At 35.8% G+C, this 17,535-nt stretch overlaps 1 protein-coding gene across 1 annotated transcript in view; it reads left to right on the top strand.

Moving 5' to 3' along the window:
* The first annotated feature begins 715 nt into the window (after window positions 1-715).
* LOC145782601 (phospholipid-transporting ATPase ABCA1-like) overlaps window positions 716-17,535 on the top strand; it is a 35,049-nt gene continuing 18,229 nt past the window's right edge. The window contains exons 1-18 of the mRNA XM_082594412.1: window positions 716-831; window positions 1,000-1,093; window positions 1,435-1,588; window positions 1,796-1,926; window positions 3,074-3,192; window positions 7,084-7,284; window positions 7,846-8,022; window positions 8,522-8,616; window positions 9,094-9,179; window positions 9,249-9,421; window positions 9,510-9,686; window positions 9,984-10,086; window positions 10,465-10,576; window positions 13,157-13,366; window positions 14,511-14,625; window positions 15,676-15,783; window positions 16,208-16,317; window positions 17,350-17,461. Coding sequence (XP_082450538.1) covers window positions 769-831; window positions 1,000-1,093; window positions 1,435-1,588; window positions 1,796-1,926; window positions 3,074-3,192; window positions 7,084-7,284; window positions 7,846-8,022; window positions 8,522-8,616; window positions 9,094-9,179; window positions 9,249-9,421; window positions 9,510-9,686; window positions 9,984-10,086; window positions 10,465-10,576; window positions 13,157-13,366; window positions 14,511-14,625; window positions 15,676-15,783; window positions 16,208-16,317; window positions 17,350-17,461 — 2,340 coding nt within the window. The 5' untranslated portion in view covers window positions 716-768. The remainder of the gene's footprint in view (window positions 832-999; window positions 1,094-1,434; window positions 1,589-1,795; window positions 1,927-3,073; window positions 3,193-7,083; window positions 7,285-7,845; window positions 8,023-8,521; window positions 8,617-9,093; window positions 9,180-9,248; window positions 9,422-9,509; window positions 9,687-9,983; window positions 10,087-10,464; window positions 10,577-13,156; window positions 13,367-14,510; window positions 14,626-15,675; window positions 15,784-16,207; window positions 16,318-17,349; window positions 17,462-17,535) is intronic.

A 17,535-nucleotide genomic window follows, 5' to 3' on the forward strand; every position in this document is an offset into this window, starting at 1 on the left:
GATTACCCTGAAAAAGTAAGCTTTCGGAATTGATACGGTAGCTACATATGCATAGGCATGTTATAAAACCAAATCAAACATTTGTATCATATGTTTATTAGTTCTTAGAATAGCTCAGTTGGTTAAGCATCTGATCTTTATGAACAAAGAAAACAAGATCAGTGGCATCTTGTGGAAGAGCTATTTCACAGACAAGAACACTTCAACAAGCAAACAACTTCACTCTGTCAATCTCAGTGACCAGGCCTGTGTTTTGTATATTTTGTAATCATAGGCTACTTTAGAAGTTTTCTATGTTAAATGCTTGGATGGTGTATCATAGTGTAGCTTATATGATTGTATATCAAACGACAAGTCGTCAGAAATACAGCAGCATGCATTAACATGCTGTAGTTTATTGTGGTTGTCATAGATCACTTAAATTATACTACGATATTCCATAAAAAAAAAATTCATTGTACTGGTAGTTCTGTAACCCTTAAATAATGACCCTGATCTTGCAAGTTTAATAATAGGTTTTCTAGTTCCTGCTTTTATATCGCCTACTTAATTTAAATCTTTAGTCACCCAGGCATTAATCTAAGAGCCTACAGTTACTCTATTGTCAATTTATTAGGAATTATTAGTTGAGTTGACTGATCATGTGATTTAGTAGGCTATTTGTTATTTTATCGGTATCATACATATTATATTTTCCTTTCAGAATATATATATTAAAAGTTTAGCTATGATGTAAATACTTTGTACTGAATTATAAAAAGAGTTGAAATGTTTTGGAAACAACTTTATCTTCTTTTATGGAAGAATTTTATATTAAGAAAACGTCACTGGGTGAGCTAGTAGTGAATTTGAATAGGCTAGCATAATAAATTGTACGGTATCATTGAAAATGTTGAAATACTCAGCTTTCATCACTGTTGCATTGAAAGCTTACATAGACTTATTGTTGAATTACAGTATAAATATGTTAGAACTGTTTTTCACACTTGTTTTTTACAGCTTCGAACTCTTATTGAAATTCTCTGGCCTCTATTTTTGTTTGCAATTCTAGTTGCTATTCGTAAGTCACAAGTGGTGGAAACAAAAACAGAATGTAAGTACAGTAGTGGTTATGGTTTTTATAGTAATGCAGGCTGGATTTTGTTACATAATAATAAATCAACCCCGGAGGTATAATAGCTGAGGATACTTTGACCAAAAAAAGTCTTTGCAAGTGGCCATCCTGCTTTCATAGCTTTTGTGTTGATTTTTTTCAAAGTTTTTGTTGAAGGAGATGATGTATTTGGTAGTTGTATATTGTGGTATGGTTTGATTTTGTTCAGCAATTCGACAAACTATTTGTCATTGTCAAGTTATTGTAAAACTTGGGCTTAGCTCAACTTATATATATGCAACATAACTATCCTTTCAGTGATATCTCATTGTTTTTTTAAGGTCATTATCCAGCTCGTGCTATGCCATCTGCTGGAGTATATCCTTGGATGAAAAGTTTATTATGTGATCTCCAAAACCCTTGTTTCAGTGTCCAAGTACCTTCTGAAGTGCCAGGTCAAATAAATGATCCTAGTGCAGCAAATCAATCATCTAAGTAAGTTCTACATCTAAGTTTCATAGTTTGATTTGGTGTAGAAATGAACCTAAAAAGGAATTATTGTATTATTATTTAAGTTTGCAAACAACCGGTACATAAAAAGGTTCAGATCATCATGTTATGTTTTTTCTGTGTCAAATCTGGGATTTGATGATTTAAGAAATAAAATGCTGTGTTTGATATATTTGCCTGTAAAAATTTTAGTGTTGGAGATACACTGAACAGCTTACTATCACTGTTGAATGCAAACACGTCCATTCTAACCAACTTCTCTCAAATTACTGAGGACTTGCAATCACTTTCTAATCTTACTCAGCTTATTGACAACAACACAGGTAAGACCATAAAGTAACTCTTGTTTTTGTTTTTTGACTGCTGTATGTGATGGCTTATTTTTTGAATGATTGTTTTTTTTTTAAACTTATTTTAGTTGTAATGTAGTCTTATGACTTCAGCAATTCATGGTAACCACCAGGCGCGGATCTATGGGGGGGGGGCCGGGCCCCCCTCGAAATTTGTGAGAAATTGTTGAATGGTTTGATATGCTTTTAAACAGCTGATATTAGTCCCACAGCGGACTTACAACCCCCCCTTTGGCACGCGTGTGACGTCACGATATTGAGAATGATGCTTTCAGTCTCTATGTCTCTAAAACAAAGTTTGCCTAATTTTAAGCGAAACTGCATTAAAAGAGCGAGTTTTGCCAATACTAAACATTTAAACATCTCAGCCAGGAATTAGCAACAAGAAAACATAGAGACTTAGCTTTATTACCGAAAAAATGCCGAAGAAAACATGATCTTATACTTTTGCTATGCCACCGGACAGCACCATTTTACAGGAATATTTATACCCATATTTTTGTTGAAAATGCTCTCAGAATGCACCAAATTCAAAGTAATTTTTCAAAATTTTCTGGGGAAGCCCCCCAGGCCCCCCGCCACTGGGTGTCGCCTTTGGCGAACACGCCGTTGGGCTTCGCCCGCCGGCCGTCAAAGCCCCCCAAATTCCTCGCTACGGCACTGATTGTTCATATCTGTTTTATTTTTTTTCTTTCTTTTTAATTCATTTTCAAATTTTCTGGCCCCCCCCAAAAAAAACTCCTAGATCCGCGCCTGGTAACCACGGCACTATATGTGAAAAACGTAGAACTGTGAAGCTGGAAATTGAATTTTTAAAAGATGTATTATATTTATATTATATATTTTTATTGTTTTAAATTGTGTCCCCCATTGATATTGCAATCGAATGTGACTACAGTTTGTTAGGTAAATATTGTAAACCACTGTATAAAAAATGGTTGAGATTGGACTGATTGCTGGATTTTTACATACTCTATCACATAATTGATGTATCATTTTTTATTTCTACTGTGAATAAGTTTGCATTTTTGTGACTACATCCAGTGTATTATAGCACTTGATAATTAGGAACTTGTTGATTCTGCAAAATTCATCGTGAGCTTTATATTTTTGCTCTCAGTTCCCGTTTCTTCCCTTTTGGTGAACCAAACTGCATATGACGAATTTCTGATAGGAAATCTTTCGCTTTCTCAACCAGTTGCTGATTCCATTGTGTCCAGTAACGTGACAGCTGCACAGGTGATTGTTATGTAACCGTTGTAACAAACTCTGTAAATTATTAATAAAAGGCGAATTTTTTTGGGAATAGCATACACTCTTTAAAGTCCAATCACCTATTGTGTGTTTCCGATCATGTTTGTGACTTTGCGGAATAGTGAAATTTAACTGCAATTTGTTTTTTGTTTGACCACTCGTTTGTATTTGTAGTAAGACACAAGATAAACTTGTAAACCAGTTTATACTGTGATATAGAGGTCTAGCAAAAATACAACACCAGTGGTTCTCAATTTTGTTAAAAACTCGGTCTACTGGTCTCTTATAATATTTTTGACCGACTAGGCTCCACTACTTGAATTATTTATCACAGTACTTGCAATGACCAATTCACACGTTAAAATGCTGGTTGCACCTGCTTGACTGCTACTTTTTTATGTTAGGTTTCGTTTTACACCAGGTAACCCTCTAATCAGGAGTCACTTGTCTCAGTTTTTTGATTTGATAGCAAGTAGTATTGCCATTCCTCTTTGGTGCCATCTTTGCGATATCAGGATAAAATCTGTGTCATTTCATGTGTTTCTTGATCTCAACAACAGCGCCATTAACGGGAAAATTATTTCGTTCAAGCAATGCATTTGGTCAACATCGATTGAGAAAATAGAGCAAAGGTTCTCTCATCTAACTTGGAATGCCACAATGTTGACGTGATTCCGAAACCAGTCATATTTTCATGACAATTAATGGATATAGGGTCAAGCGGGTCAAATGGGACGCGAGGGCAAACGGGCCATTCTGTTACTCTGTTTACTTATCACAATTTTTTTCCTACTTATTCTTTTATAAAATCGACAGTTCATAGCTCATTTTAAAGCTGCTTTCCCATAGATTTGCATCATACAAAACAAACACATATCTACATTTGGAAAATATACTTCAGATGATGCAAGAAGTGGTTAAAAAATGTGAAAATATTAAAATTTGAAAAGTTTACCAAAAAAACTTTGGTATACCACAAAAACTAATTAAGCTGGAATGAAAATTTACTCAACAGCATACACCCCAGAATGCTGAATTAGTATGCTGAAAATATTAATTGTCCCACTTTTTTACTTTTTGTATTTTTTCTGTTTAAATAAAATGGGGTCAAATGGGCCACATTGGCCTTTTGACAAGTTATAGTTCACTAGCATAACTTTTTTAATTCTATTTAATTTATATGGTATTTTTTAGGTAAACAGACCTATTATTACTATTAGACATAGCTGTTGGACGTGTTGGTTGCATGATTAGCTCTAGACATCCTTTTCTCTTTGAGCAAAAAGAAAATAGAAAGCATAAAACTGAAAGTGGTAAAGGCTTTGAAAAGTCCAAGAGTTGAGAATCCTTCTAAACGTGCCATTGTAGACTTGATGACTGTCAATAGGAAAGAATTGCAGGACTTCATCGAACAGCAAGCACCACACAATTTAAAAAAATTACTGAACTGCGTTTTGACTTTTTGAGTCCAGACCCACCTCTTTAGGAACCCAATGACACCTACATTGCTACAAAATCAACTCTACTTGGCTTGAGAGTTGTGAATGACATAACTGAATGTGGTGTGGCGAATACAAATTTGAGCGTGATGAGCAAATACAATTTTCTGCACACCAATGACAAAGAGCAAAAGTAGTTCCTTGTCATGACAGTCTAAAACTTCAGACAGCTGTATCCTGATAGGAATGAGTCTACATTGATGCAATAACTATAACTAATAACATTCTGGACATCTGTCAACACTGAACTAATTAATTTTGAGTAATTTTGCCATTATATTCCTATCATGTAATCCCGTGTTGCTATTAGTGTATTCCGTGAAGCTTTCAAAGTACGGTACGTAGCAACCTTAAAAATGTTTTCAGTTGCCCCAAAAATTTGACAGGATTATTTTTCAGGTATTGACACGATGTGAGAGGGTGCCCGATTTGAATTTCAAAATATTAATGTTTTCCCCAATTTATGAATCACCCTATTGTATAGTATCCTATTTCAATTGTCAACTATAGACCCTGCTGTTTGACTTGGCCCCTTCTACTCTGTTTATGACTGCCGGTTTAAAATTGAACATTTGTAAAGTGTTTCCTTATTAGAAAAGGGCGTAGAAGGCCTTTGTTGCTAAAATTGTTGAGCATCACTTGAACAAAATACATGCCACCCAACAGGTCTGTGATAAAATAGCAAAAATAAAGTTCTTTCCTTACCATTCAGACGTATAAAAGTTGTGGCCCAGCTTAGACCATTTTTTTATGTTTTTGCAAGTTTTTAATTTTTCTGAAAAATGTCTTATTTCATTGCTGAAAGGTGTAATGCTCTGTGGTAAATTTTTTTTTTCAAATTTCATTATAGGTTTTATGTGGCATTTAAAAAACTGAAAAAGTGTTGAGCATGACCCCTATTTTCTTTTTATAATGCCAGCTTGGCAGAATTCACTGATTTAATTTGGTCACTTACAACGATATGCACTTCAGAAAACAATTGTTTGAAAATTTCCTGTATATTTCTGATACTATCTGTTGCATAAAACCTTTCATTTTTTTGTGTTGCACGAAGTCGGCTTTCTTTGCAGTACTCTGCATACACACTAGACTGGAATGCATAATTTGCTTCAATGAAGTTCACCACTTTAGATAAGGACATCATCAATGAGGTCTGCTACTATTCGGTGAGTCCGATTCGGTGAGTTCCTAACCTCTAACCCCTAACCCTAACTCCTAACCCCTAACCCTAAAACGGCAATGATAATTAGGCTACGGTACCCGATAATTTAAAAAAAAAATTGAAAAAATCCCCCGTTAAGGGATCGGACTCACCGAATCGGACTCACCGAAACGGGCCATTCCTTCATCAATGACAGTGTTATTTTAATTTCATAAAGAAAACTGGGCGCTCAAATGTTATACGGTATAACTTTCATATCTTTATCACAAATTAAAGTGTTTCATCATTTAAATCCATTTTTGTCTGATGAATACATATTTGTTTTATTGTACTGCTTGTAGATTTTATTTCTCACTATATCATTGAAGTTTGGCGTTGCAAAAATCGAGCAGCAACAATACTTATAAGGGGTTAATTCTAAACTTTGTTGGTGAGGTTTCGTTGAAAGACAGCTTCATGTGTTTCGCTTGTTTGATGCATTTATATGCGTATCAGGCTGTCATTGTGCTTATAGCGAAAATTTTAATTTTGTGTTTTCATTGAACTGATTTTTACACTGGTGTTGAATAGCCTCAAATTTTTATAAAGTCAAAGAAGCTAGGTGCTATGTGTGTTCAACGTTCCAAGCAACAGACGTGATCAACTTACAATATGTAACACTACTTTGTTTGGTGCTACACAGAAGTTATTGTTTTAAAATTTGTGGATATTCTCTTACATGTTATGTGCAGACTAGCCTTTGAATTCTGTAAGTTGAGATGTGTCTTTCGTCAAAAATTGTCAACTATCACAGCCAGCCTTTGAATCGGAAAATATGAATATTAGTCTGTATGTGATAAAACGTGACTAGGCTGCTCTCCTAGTCACACGTACAACATTGGAAGATCATCAGCCTTGCACCACAAATAGGTGAAACACAGACTTACGTCTCGGCACGGCCATTCACTCACATTTTAAAATTTATTTGAAATCCTGTTGCTAACTTTTTATAGGTATTGTGGATATTTAATGAAAGTATGTATTGTGAGAAAAGATTTCATATGCTTTTGGATTCTTGACGTAACGCCTTTTTCAGATGATGTTTATTTAAACATTTTGTCTGTTAAATGATTGAGGTGCATCCACAACAGCATTTGAAATGTCGTTATTTAGCAGATATTTAACGATCGCATTGTTCTTGCATAACATCGACAATTATTATTTGTTTCTTTCTAGGCGGTAGCACTACCTGGTCTACTGGGTCAAAGGGCCATCGTGTGCAATGACACATTGCTGTCTGCGGGCTTAACCATTCCAGGCGACGCTTCACTTGTTTCCAGCGAGCTATGTAATCTCACTGACGCTCAATTGGTTTTGCTTTCTTTGTTCACCACTCAGAGCTATGTACCAGCAGCCACTTTACTCTCTTTATTCCAGGTACGGTTTCATAGTCTACCCTTGTTAGTTTACTTTGCTGTACCAAAAATAAATTTATGGCGCTTGATGTGATTTTAATCAACGCCACCTCAGGTAAAACGTAAAGGTGAGCTCCATACTTGATCAAAGCATCGGAGGATGAGAAGATAAGGTTCTCATTGTACTAAGCCATCGGCACTAACGAGAGTAGGGTGGCCAGTTTCTTTCTCTCGGCCGCCTTTCTTTAAGCAACTACGCCCTCCAAGTTTATTGCACCCTGGGTAGAGGTGAGCGATATTTTTAAACAACCAGCTTGAGCCCGGAATCGAACCAGGATTGTATGATTAGAAAGCGAGTGCCTTATCCGCTGCGCCATCCCACCGCAGGTATCCATGTTTTAATTCAATGCATAGAAAAAAAATACGTTTTCTAGTTTCGTGGAAGCCTTGTAAGAAAATGGAAATATGCAACAAAGGTACAAAAAGAAGAAATCTACTCGTTCTAACCTTCTATCATTTTACTTTATTAACTTTCCGATACGTTACCATAGAACCTTAGATTTTTTAACTTTTGTTCGTACAGACTGGACCATTGACCGCAGCTCAGCTTTCATCCTTGACAAACCTGGCTGGGTATGGGAGTGAGCTTCAAGCCTTGCAAGCTCCATTAAGTGAGATTGCTCAAAGCCAACAGCCTGGGAGCACATCATTATTTTCTTCTTTGCTGGGATTTGATTTGTCGTCACCAACAGGAGTCAGAGTAAGTCGTTAAACTGACAACATTGGAGCAAAAGTTTATGAAAAAACTTGCATTTCTGTTTCACACATCTTGCTAATAGCGATGTGCTGAATTAAAATCATGCTGCATGTGACCAAACCAGCTGCAACCTGGCTCAAGCAGGAATATTGCCCGCAGCTCCTGCGTAGGAGATTGTTTTGTGTACCGTGAATATTTTACGACGTATATGCCGCATCAGAATAAAATGATTTCGCCTATTCAATGTACTTATTGTACTGAGGAATTTTGTCAGTTGCCACGGTGTGCTCCTCTCTGCAACTGCATATTATACTGTATATAACAATTTAAAGGATGATTGATAGGTTATTTATAGAAATAATTATTTTGTAAGCATAATATAATCTTGACAGCCCGGTTGGCGATGATGTTAGAACTGGTTTTTGAGAAAAAATATGTAACCGTTAGACCACCGTAGTTTAGCTTTTGCACGTGAAAAAAACATGTTATTTATTTATTGCAGGATTTCTGTGGCCATCCTGCGGAAACGATAACTGGTTTATCCCTGCTTCTCAGTAACGAAACCCTTGGGGCTTCCTTATTCAACACAAGTAGCAAGTATGTAGCTGGAGTTACTTCACTTGTGCAGTTAAAGAACGCCTTTCATCTAAACTGTGGTCGCAGCTTTTCCCTTTATTTTACACATGTTCTGCTTTATAACAGATAAAAACTATTATTTTTCACACTAAGTCCATTTATTTGACTGATTTCACACACTTAATTATTTTAATCACTAACTTTTATGTATTTTAATAGTGTATTTTATGTATTTTAATAATGTAACTTTTATTATTTTAATAACTAACACTCATTTTTATGACTAACTTAACTGACACAACGGGTAACTAAATATCAATTTGATAGGCTACTAATTTTAAGGCAGAACGGAAGAAGAAGTTTGAGGGATCTGATAAGCAATGTAATAGGAAGTAAACATAACGCGGCCGAGAATCAGGAGCTTGGCCATGCGAATGATGATGTTGAATGAACGATTTTCAAATCATGCGTCTTATTGTATCATTTACTTTTTGACAGCAATTTTTGCGACGAGCTCTTTGCAAACTTTGAAAATGATGATCAGTACAGCTTCTTCTGGGACACCATCAAGCCTCTAATACTTGGTACGTGTTAATAAACTTTTGTTTTTGTTTTAATTTTTACACAATTATCATTGATGCATCGTGTTTCAGGCAAAATTCTATACTCTCCCGATTCTCCCTTGATTCAGTCCATCATTGCACAAGCCAACTCTACTTTTGAAACAATTGGATTCGTTCAAAGTTTCGGAGAAAGCTGGCAGACCAGTGCGGGACCAACACTGTACCAGGAATTGGAAAGCGGTGCAACTGTTTCTGCGCTTCGGGTATGTCTTTTTCAAGTCAAAATGTCTTTGATATAAAGATTTTTAAAAGTGCTAATAACGAAAAACTGTGTTTACTGTTTATCCTCAGGCTGCGTTATCCTCCACGACTAATCTCGAGCTTCTTGCCGCAACATTGAATGTCCCAGTGAGTACAGTGGTACTACTGAATACGTTCTTATCGAACGATGATAATCCAAATGATTTGGTTATCACTTGGAAAGATCTGTATCGCCAGTTGGATGCTGCTATTACATCAGTGACGAAGGTAGCGTATGTTTCACTCTTTGCCGCATAAATTACTGTCAATATTATTATTTTTAATATTTATTTTATTTTTATTCATATTTTTTTATTGTTTATATTTACTTTATATTTTTAATAATACTGTATTATTAATATTTATTGTTTTTTTTTCTCACTACCGGATAAATGAGTATCAGTTTAATCCGAGGCCATGTGAATATCAACATATGTACGTGACACAAACAACTGTGTGCGTTTTTAAGTCACAACATTTATCGGTTTCGACGATGATAATTGTAATCACAATTTTTGCTCGCAGTTACTGGGATGTTTTGAACTTGACAAGTTTCGTGGCTACGGCAATGAAGATCTAATGGTCGACGAGGCATTGGCGCAACTTGAAAATAACACTCTGTGGGGAAGTGAGTATTTTTGATTCAAAAGAACAAAATGTCAGTTGCAATTTTTTTTCCGTTGATGAACTTGGCTTCCAAACTAGTGCAAACGTCGTTTCGCAATGCTATGACCAACGATTTTTCGCTGAAACCGAAATGTATCATGAAATCACATGATTTGATTACACCCTAAACACTCATTTGACACTCTCCGTCGGTAGAGGTCTTGTGATTCCCAGCTAGCAAAGTACATCTTTTTACATTGATTCAATGTTTGGAAACGTTAAATAAATGAAAAATGAACGGATTCATTGTAGCCTATGTACCTGGGCCTACTACAGAGCAATTCAATTTGTCACCCTTCATTTTTTCAACCTTTTTAAATCTGACTTTTACGGTTTCAAGGCATTGTCTTTGTCACTCCAACCGCGTCTGATGTAGCTTTGCCCAAGATCGTGAAATACAAAATCCGACAGGATGCCGGATCGGTGACGAGAACAACCGTCATACAGAATTTGTAAGTGCTACAATTACTTGCAGCATCGACACCCAGAGAGCAAAATCTGTCTATTTTAGATTGATTTGACGTCTGCAGACGTCAAATCACTTAGATAAAAATGACGGATTTGCTGTCTGGAGATTGTTTACGTGTTTGAAGAATTTTAGTTTGTTGGTTTTGTTTGAATCTATTTGTTCATCTTTATTATTTACTGTGAGTGAGTAGTACGTGGTGTCACTCTCACCCCAATACTGAATCAAGGAAAAAAAAGCATTGTCTTTCAGCGACTTTTAGTGAAAACAACTAGCCGTATTCTACCAGTTACAAGGCGGTTTTTTCAGCACTGGAATGCCAGACTATGGTTGGCGTTCTTGAGGTATTGATCATTGCACGAGTTATCGTCATTTCAAAAATCGTATATCGATTTTAATTCTTCTCTTATGGGAATTGAAGCAATTTTTGCTGATAGCATTGTGCAATGTGCATGACTTGCGCCAACTTAACGTCTAAACAACGTTTCATTTTTTGCTTATTTGAGGTCGTATGTGCAAACATACGTCACTTCCTTCCAGCAAGAAAATTCGGTCATTTTACCTTGATTCAATTTTACATTGTTTGCATTGATTGAAACGTTGAATCAACATCGAAATGACGGGTTTTGCTAGCTAGGCTAGAGTTTCGCCAAGGAAAATGGAAATGCTAATTGTAAATTGTAAATTGCTTTTAGATCTTATTGATTCATTGGTCAATATCTATTATAAAGTACACTTTTTCAACATGTGTAATTACATGAAGAACCCACTGGATAAAACCACTGGCAATAAGCCGCTTGTAGACCACTTCAGGCCCAAGCTACCCTTTTATTGAATTTTGCGTGACTTTTTTATATTTTCTTTGTAAAGTTTTTTATTAAACCTTAGGCGGTTTTTAAGGACTAAACTCGTATGGTATCAAGGTGGCTATACAATAAGCCCTGTTGGAAATCTGCTACATTTCAAAAAAAATCACGTCTTCGTCAATTTTGCCGTAAAATGTTTTAATTCTATTAATTCTCGATGTGTTTTAAGCAGCGTTGTAAAAATCCGGGTTTTTTTTAATAAAACCCAGCCCACCCGGATTTTTATGGACAAAAGCGGTTTTTTTGGTAAAAAAAAAAAAACGGGTTTTATGGGCATTGGACAATTATGAGTTTTGTCACGTAAAAAATTTTTTTTTGCTGAGTTTGTGTTTTTAGTTTAAAAATAAGTTGACTATTGTTTGTGCAATACTTATGTGAAATATCATACTCCGATACAATGAGTTGCTGACCCTGCTAAACGTAACAAGAATTTGATTAGTTTTTTTTTCTTTTTCAGCAATATTATAGTTGCAATAAAACTAATGCTAAACAAGATGACAAACCCAATGAACACTCAAACTTTGCAGTGTTTATTTGATTAATTGTTGAACATAAAACTTTTGAAAGTTTTGAGAACAAGCTTTGTTTTGTCACAGGGTGTGGCCATAAGTTTTTTTCTCAAACAGCTTTGAATTTTCAAATTGCAGCAGAATTCCTCATCTGGCAACATTAGTTTTGTAGAATTAGCCACGTCCTTTTAAAAACATCCGTTTTTTTTCTCATAAAATAGCTAATCCACTTGGGTAGCTAATACCCGGGTATCCGGGCAGCTACCTACTACAACCCTGGTACTAAGATTAGTGATTGATTTTTATTGAGATTAGTCTTTGCATATTTCTTCAACGTTATTGCATTAAAACTTACTCATACAAAATGCTAAACTGTGATCAAATTAAAACGCTATTCATATCAGCGTAATTGAAGAATAATTACAATCTGTGTGGAAGTAATTGACCAGCATCACATCTTTCTGAAAATATCAGTTCATAAAAACCACATTTTTTTTCAATTTGTGCAATCAAAAACTTGTACTATTATTGCTAATAATTAATTATTATTTACGTGTTAATTGAAAATAATAATATGCTTTTTACCTATGTTTAAACACACTTCCAGTGTCTAACCAAACGTCCAAAGTTACCACGTGTGGTTGGAGCGTCAAAAGCTTTATTAAGTCTGATATTTGTGTGATTAATTTTCAAATAATTTGCATGAAAAATAATTTTCCTCCTTCATGTTTTGGTTCCAACCAGCTTCTGGCGTCCCGGTGCTGAAGACGGCACCATGAACGTTAAGTATTATGGTAATGGTTATGTTCACATACAAGACATGATCGAACACGCCATTGTGCAAGTCTCTTCAGGAGGTAGCAGCAGCTCGTCTGGCACCGAAAGCAATTTAACACTCGGCAAATATCTTCAAGAAATGCCTTACCCTTGTTACACAAGAGACAGGTAAGAAAAAAAGTAAACAACGGTGAAGATAAGCAAAATAATAGTTTGTAAACAGAGTGGAAAGGCCGACAAGGAGCTTAACAAAACAATGAAATTCGCTCGATAATATTAGCAATAGTTATTCCACTCTTTTGTCAAACTATTATTCCAGGTAACAATAATCATCCTTTTGCAGCATGATTATTGCAACCTCGTGCTTTTTGCGTTATTGTTGCGTTATTATTTGTTGCTTTTCGGTTTATGTAGCGATTGGAGTCCTGAAGCGAATGCAGATTATAGTTCCAATGACATGGCTTATTATTTCGGAGGATTTCTATTTCTACAAGATATTATCGACCATGGCATCATAGACCAGATGCAGGCCAACCATTCTCCAAGCACCGACTTGCCATTAAGTTCCAATTATGTAGGAGCTTACTTGCAAGAGTTTCCTTACCCATGCTACACCTACGACGAGTGAGATGGTCACATTGGCATAATTGTCCAATCAGAGTGCTGCATAATTTTTTTATTGCTTTTTTTACCAAGCGCCCTTGTTCCATTGTTCTAAACGCTAATTTTGGCATATAATTCAATTCCTTTACCAAAAGTCATTTTTTACAAGTTGCAATTTGAGTTAAAAGTTATTACTAAAAGCCGGATTGCGGTCTTGATTTTCTTCGGCCTGATAAAACTAAGCTAGTTTTATTAGTTTGTATTCTTCGTTAATTGTATTCCTTGCTGATTGTTGTTGTGTGGGGTTCATGTCGATCTTTCAAGGTCTTTCGCTGTGTAAATTTTTCAAAATTTTTAGTTTTTCAATTTCAAGGGCTTACTTTTTTTATAAAAAATTATAAGAGTTGCTTTTTACGTAATTTGGTGAACTGTACCAGTTTGGTGTTTACGTTTAATTGTGTTACATTGCAATCAACTATCACCTATCAAGCTCGGCTGCATCTCAAAACCACATTGCTTTTTTATGGTTGAATGTAATATTGTCTAGAAATGTTGGTGTGCTATTTCTTCTAGCATTAGCGTCATTGTGCCATCACGTTTCAATGAGATTGCATGCTAAGTTTTAAACAGTCAATATCGAGTAAAGTGGCTTTTACAAACCGCCTATTGTTTTTTTTGGCTTCTCATTCTGTCATACCTTGAAGAATGAAGACTCAAGTTATAAACTTTAATTCTCGAAAAATGGCTTTGCATTGCATTGAATGACGATGGAAACCTAGCAGAGTTATAAACTTTTCAAGTTGATTAGCACCTGTTTTTGAGATTTTTTGTGCTGATTTATGTAATTGGATCTTCTCTAACTTTGAACGCACTTGTCATGTTATGCGATCACCCAGCTAGTAAAATTCATCTTTTTGGTCTTCATTAAAACATTAAATCAATTTAAAAAGGACATTTGCTGACTGGTTGGTTTCCTTCTCAATGTGCATGTTCACGAAAATAATTCACGTCATACTTCATCGCAGACAGCAAAATTTATTATTTTAACATTATTTTAACATTGATTCAACGTCCGCAGACGTTCAATTAAACTAGAAATGACGGATTTTGCTGTCAGAGATCGTACACGGGCGGTGAGGTTTTTACGATGATTACGGTTCTTCAGGTTTTTGGAATACCTCTCCAGTATGCTGTCATTGTTGATGACCCTAGCTTGGATATATTCCGTCTGCATTATCATCAAGAACATTGTGTATGAGAAAGAACAAAGACTGAAAGAGGTATGTACTGTGACTGTGTATGTGTAATCAGAGAATCCCATGACTGCCGAAAGTAATACCGTTTTGTCCTCAAGGCCTTATCAGTGCAGTCTGCATTGTATACTGCAAAACGCATTCTTATTACGAATAGTCAGCGTGGTGATTGTCCATTTGTTGTACCTGATGAGTGACCACATGCCACACACTCGCCCACCTTGCCAGAGTGCTCGAACTACATAGGCAATGAGCAATGCGTGATAATGATTAATAACAATATGACTACATTAATGGAATAATTAAACATAAGCAAAAATGGTGATGAAATAGAAGTCCACATACGCGGCATATAAGCCATACTCAGCTAGCAAAATTGGTCTTTTTTTACATTGAATTGAATCAATGCGTGAAAGCCCTATTTTGCCAAATGAGTAAATGTGACTGTATTCCGTGCAGTCAGTGTCCAAAAGTGAAAAGACAACATACAGCCTAAAGACCACAAAAAACTATTTTATCTTGATTGGTCTTTTTTTACATTGAATTGAATCAATGCGTGAAAGCCCTATTTTGCCAAATGAGTAAATGTGACTGTATTCTGTGCAGTCAGTGTCCAAAAGTGAAAAGACAACATACAGCCTAAAGACCACAAAAAACTATTTTATCTAAACCTACTAAATTACTAACAGCATGATATCGGTTGAACCAGTTTTATGTGACGGTCATTGTCACCTTTTACTTTAACCTTTTGTGAGCTTATACTCAAGTGAAGGTGTATTTAGGCAAAATCTCTGTTGTCATATTTCTGCTAAGAATTGTTTTATTATTTCACCAACAGTATCGATCACTTTTTTACCATAAATTATATTGCACTAGTGTGAAGATTGCAATATAATTTTCAGTATGTAGGCTACTATCATCAAAGATTACATGTTGGAAAAACAAAAATATATTTCTAATAGGCATACAACCAGTATAGTGCTTGAGTGGTGCTTGTGGTGTTTGGTGTGCTGTATGTCTTTGTTTTTAAGGCTTGTTTTTCGAAGCTTTTTTCTTACTGTTTTCTCAACTTTGCAGGTGATGAAAATGATGGGCCTGAGCAATGGAGTGCATTGGGTAGCCTGGTTTATCAATTCCTTTGTCGTCATGTTCTGCTCCATACTGTTGCTCATCATCCTGCTCAAAGTAAGATTGTTAGCCCATTTTTAATGGCGTTGTTATTAAGCAGTTTACTTGGCTCGTTTTTTACGCTGTTTATGTATATACTTGCACCACTTGCAAACCATAAACTTGAAATTGTAGTTTTGAAACGTACATTTAACGAGTTATAGTCACCTTGTATTACGTAAACGCTTTTCAATTTTATTTTGTTGTCGGAATGTAACTAAAATGTTGTTGTTAAAACATAGTACAGTTACCAAGACAATGAAGAAGTGATAAAATCACTAAGGTTTAAGGCGTGAATATTGTTTAGACTTAAATAAGTGGTGTAGATAGTTTTTGCTCTCTTAAGAGTTTAAAAAATACTGTTTAATCAACATATCGATTTTTTATCTTCATTGTTTAATGTACGGTAGATCTTGTAACGTGATGACGCGTATTTCCGCAGGTTGGTGCCGTGACTCCATTCAGCAACATGTTCATCGTCTTGTTGTGGCTATCGAGCTTTGCCATAGCCACGATCGCGCAATGCTTTTTGATCAGCTGCTTCTTCACCAGGTACACAACAAATGTATTTTCTTCAAATTTTGCGTCGTATTATTATCCTCAAGCACAAAAAATCAAACTGGAAGAGGTTACAGACCATTAACCACTGAGACAAATCAACAACATTGAACTGGGTCAGTAACGTAACAAAGGCTGTGTTGTACCATTCTGGCAGTGCGTGCTAACAAGGCATCAAAAAATGTTTCTTTTTTCATTGCGGTGCACTACTGGTTATATTGCAAGCCGTTGACTTATCAATTAAGTCATCGTCCAACCGGATGTAACACGCATCACGGTTCAACAGAAAGGAAATGTTTCAACGAACTTGCCAACAGTGCAAACGAATAATATGTGAAAAACCAAATAGCAAACAGAGCACAATTCGGTTACAGTGACATTTAGTTGTAGCGGCATCTGTTGGAAAGTCCCGTGTTTTATACTACAGGTAGAATTCGGCTACATTGACAATTTGCTATAATAACACTTTTGCGAAGTCCCTTCAGACGTCACTATAGGCGAGTGTCACTGTAGTACAAACAGGAAACAAAATGTAAATAAAGTGACACAAGAATATAGCGGAGTAGCTGTGTTTTTTTGCTGTGAACTGGGCTCTAAGAGTTGATAGTTGTAGATATATCTGTAAAGAGAAATGGCTGGGAAGAAAACACCAATGGCACTGCGTGCCCAGCTTTTGTCTTGCAATGATTCAGCAGTTTATGTTTCTCATTGTTTGTATTGGCATTGCGTAACGATTATAGCCTGCGTGGTTCCACGCATTAAACTCCTTGTACGATGACTCACCTATTTGTAGCAATCTATAAATATCACAATAGAAAGATGGATTATCACTTTGGCTAACATGTATTTGCAACACATGGAGAAAAAAAATCCTTTTTTCATCTTTTCCTTGTTTTTTACTGAGACCGCCTTTTTGATCTTAATTTAAACTAATTCACGCAACCTGGTACGGCTTCCCTTGCCTATTGTAAACAAATCACGATTGTCATGTGATCATTTATCACGAATTCTCATGTGATCTTTCAGGGCGAACTTGGCAGCAGCTTGTGGTGGCATCATATACTTCGTTCTGTACATTCCATACAACATGGCGTATGCGTTTCGCGACGAAATGACGTTATCTACCAAGCTGGTTGCTGTAAGTAGTGACGTAGGCATGACAAAACATCTATTGTTTTTGTTCTTCAGTTTTAATAGATTTACCGCTATTGT

The sequence above is a fragment of the Aplidium turbinatum genome, chromosome 13, assembly GCF_918807975.1.
Source record: "Aplidium turbinatum chromosome 13, kaAplTurb1.1, whole genome shotgun sequence".
NCBI classification, from domain to species: domain Eukaryota; kingdom Metazoa; phylum Chordata; class Ascidiacea; order Aplousobranchia; family Polyclinidae; genus Aplidium; species Aplidium turbinatum.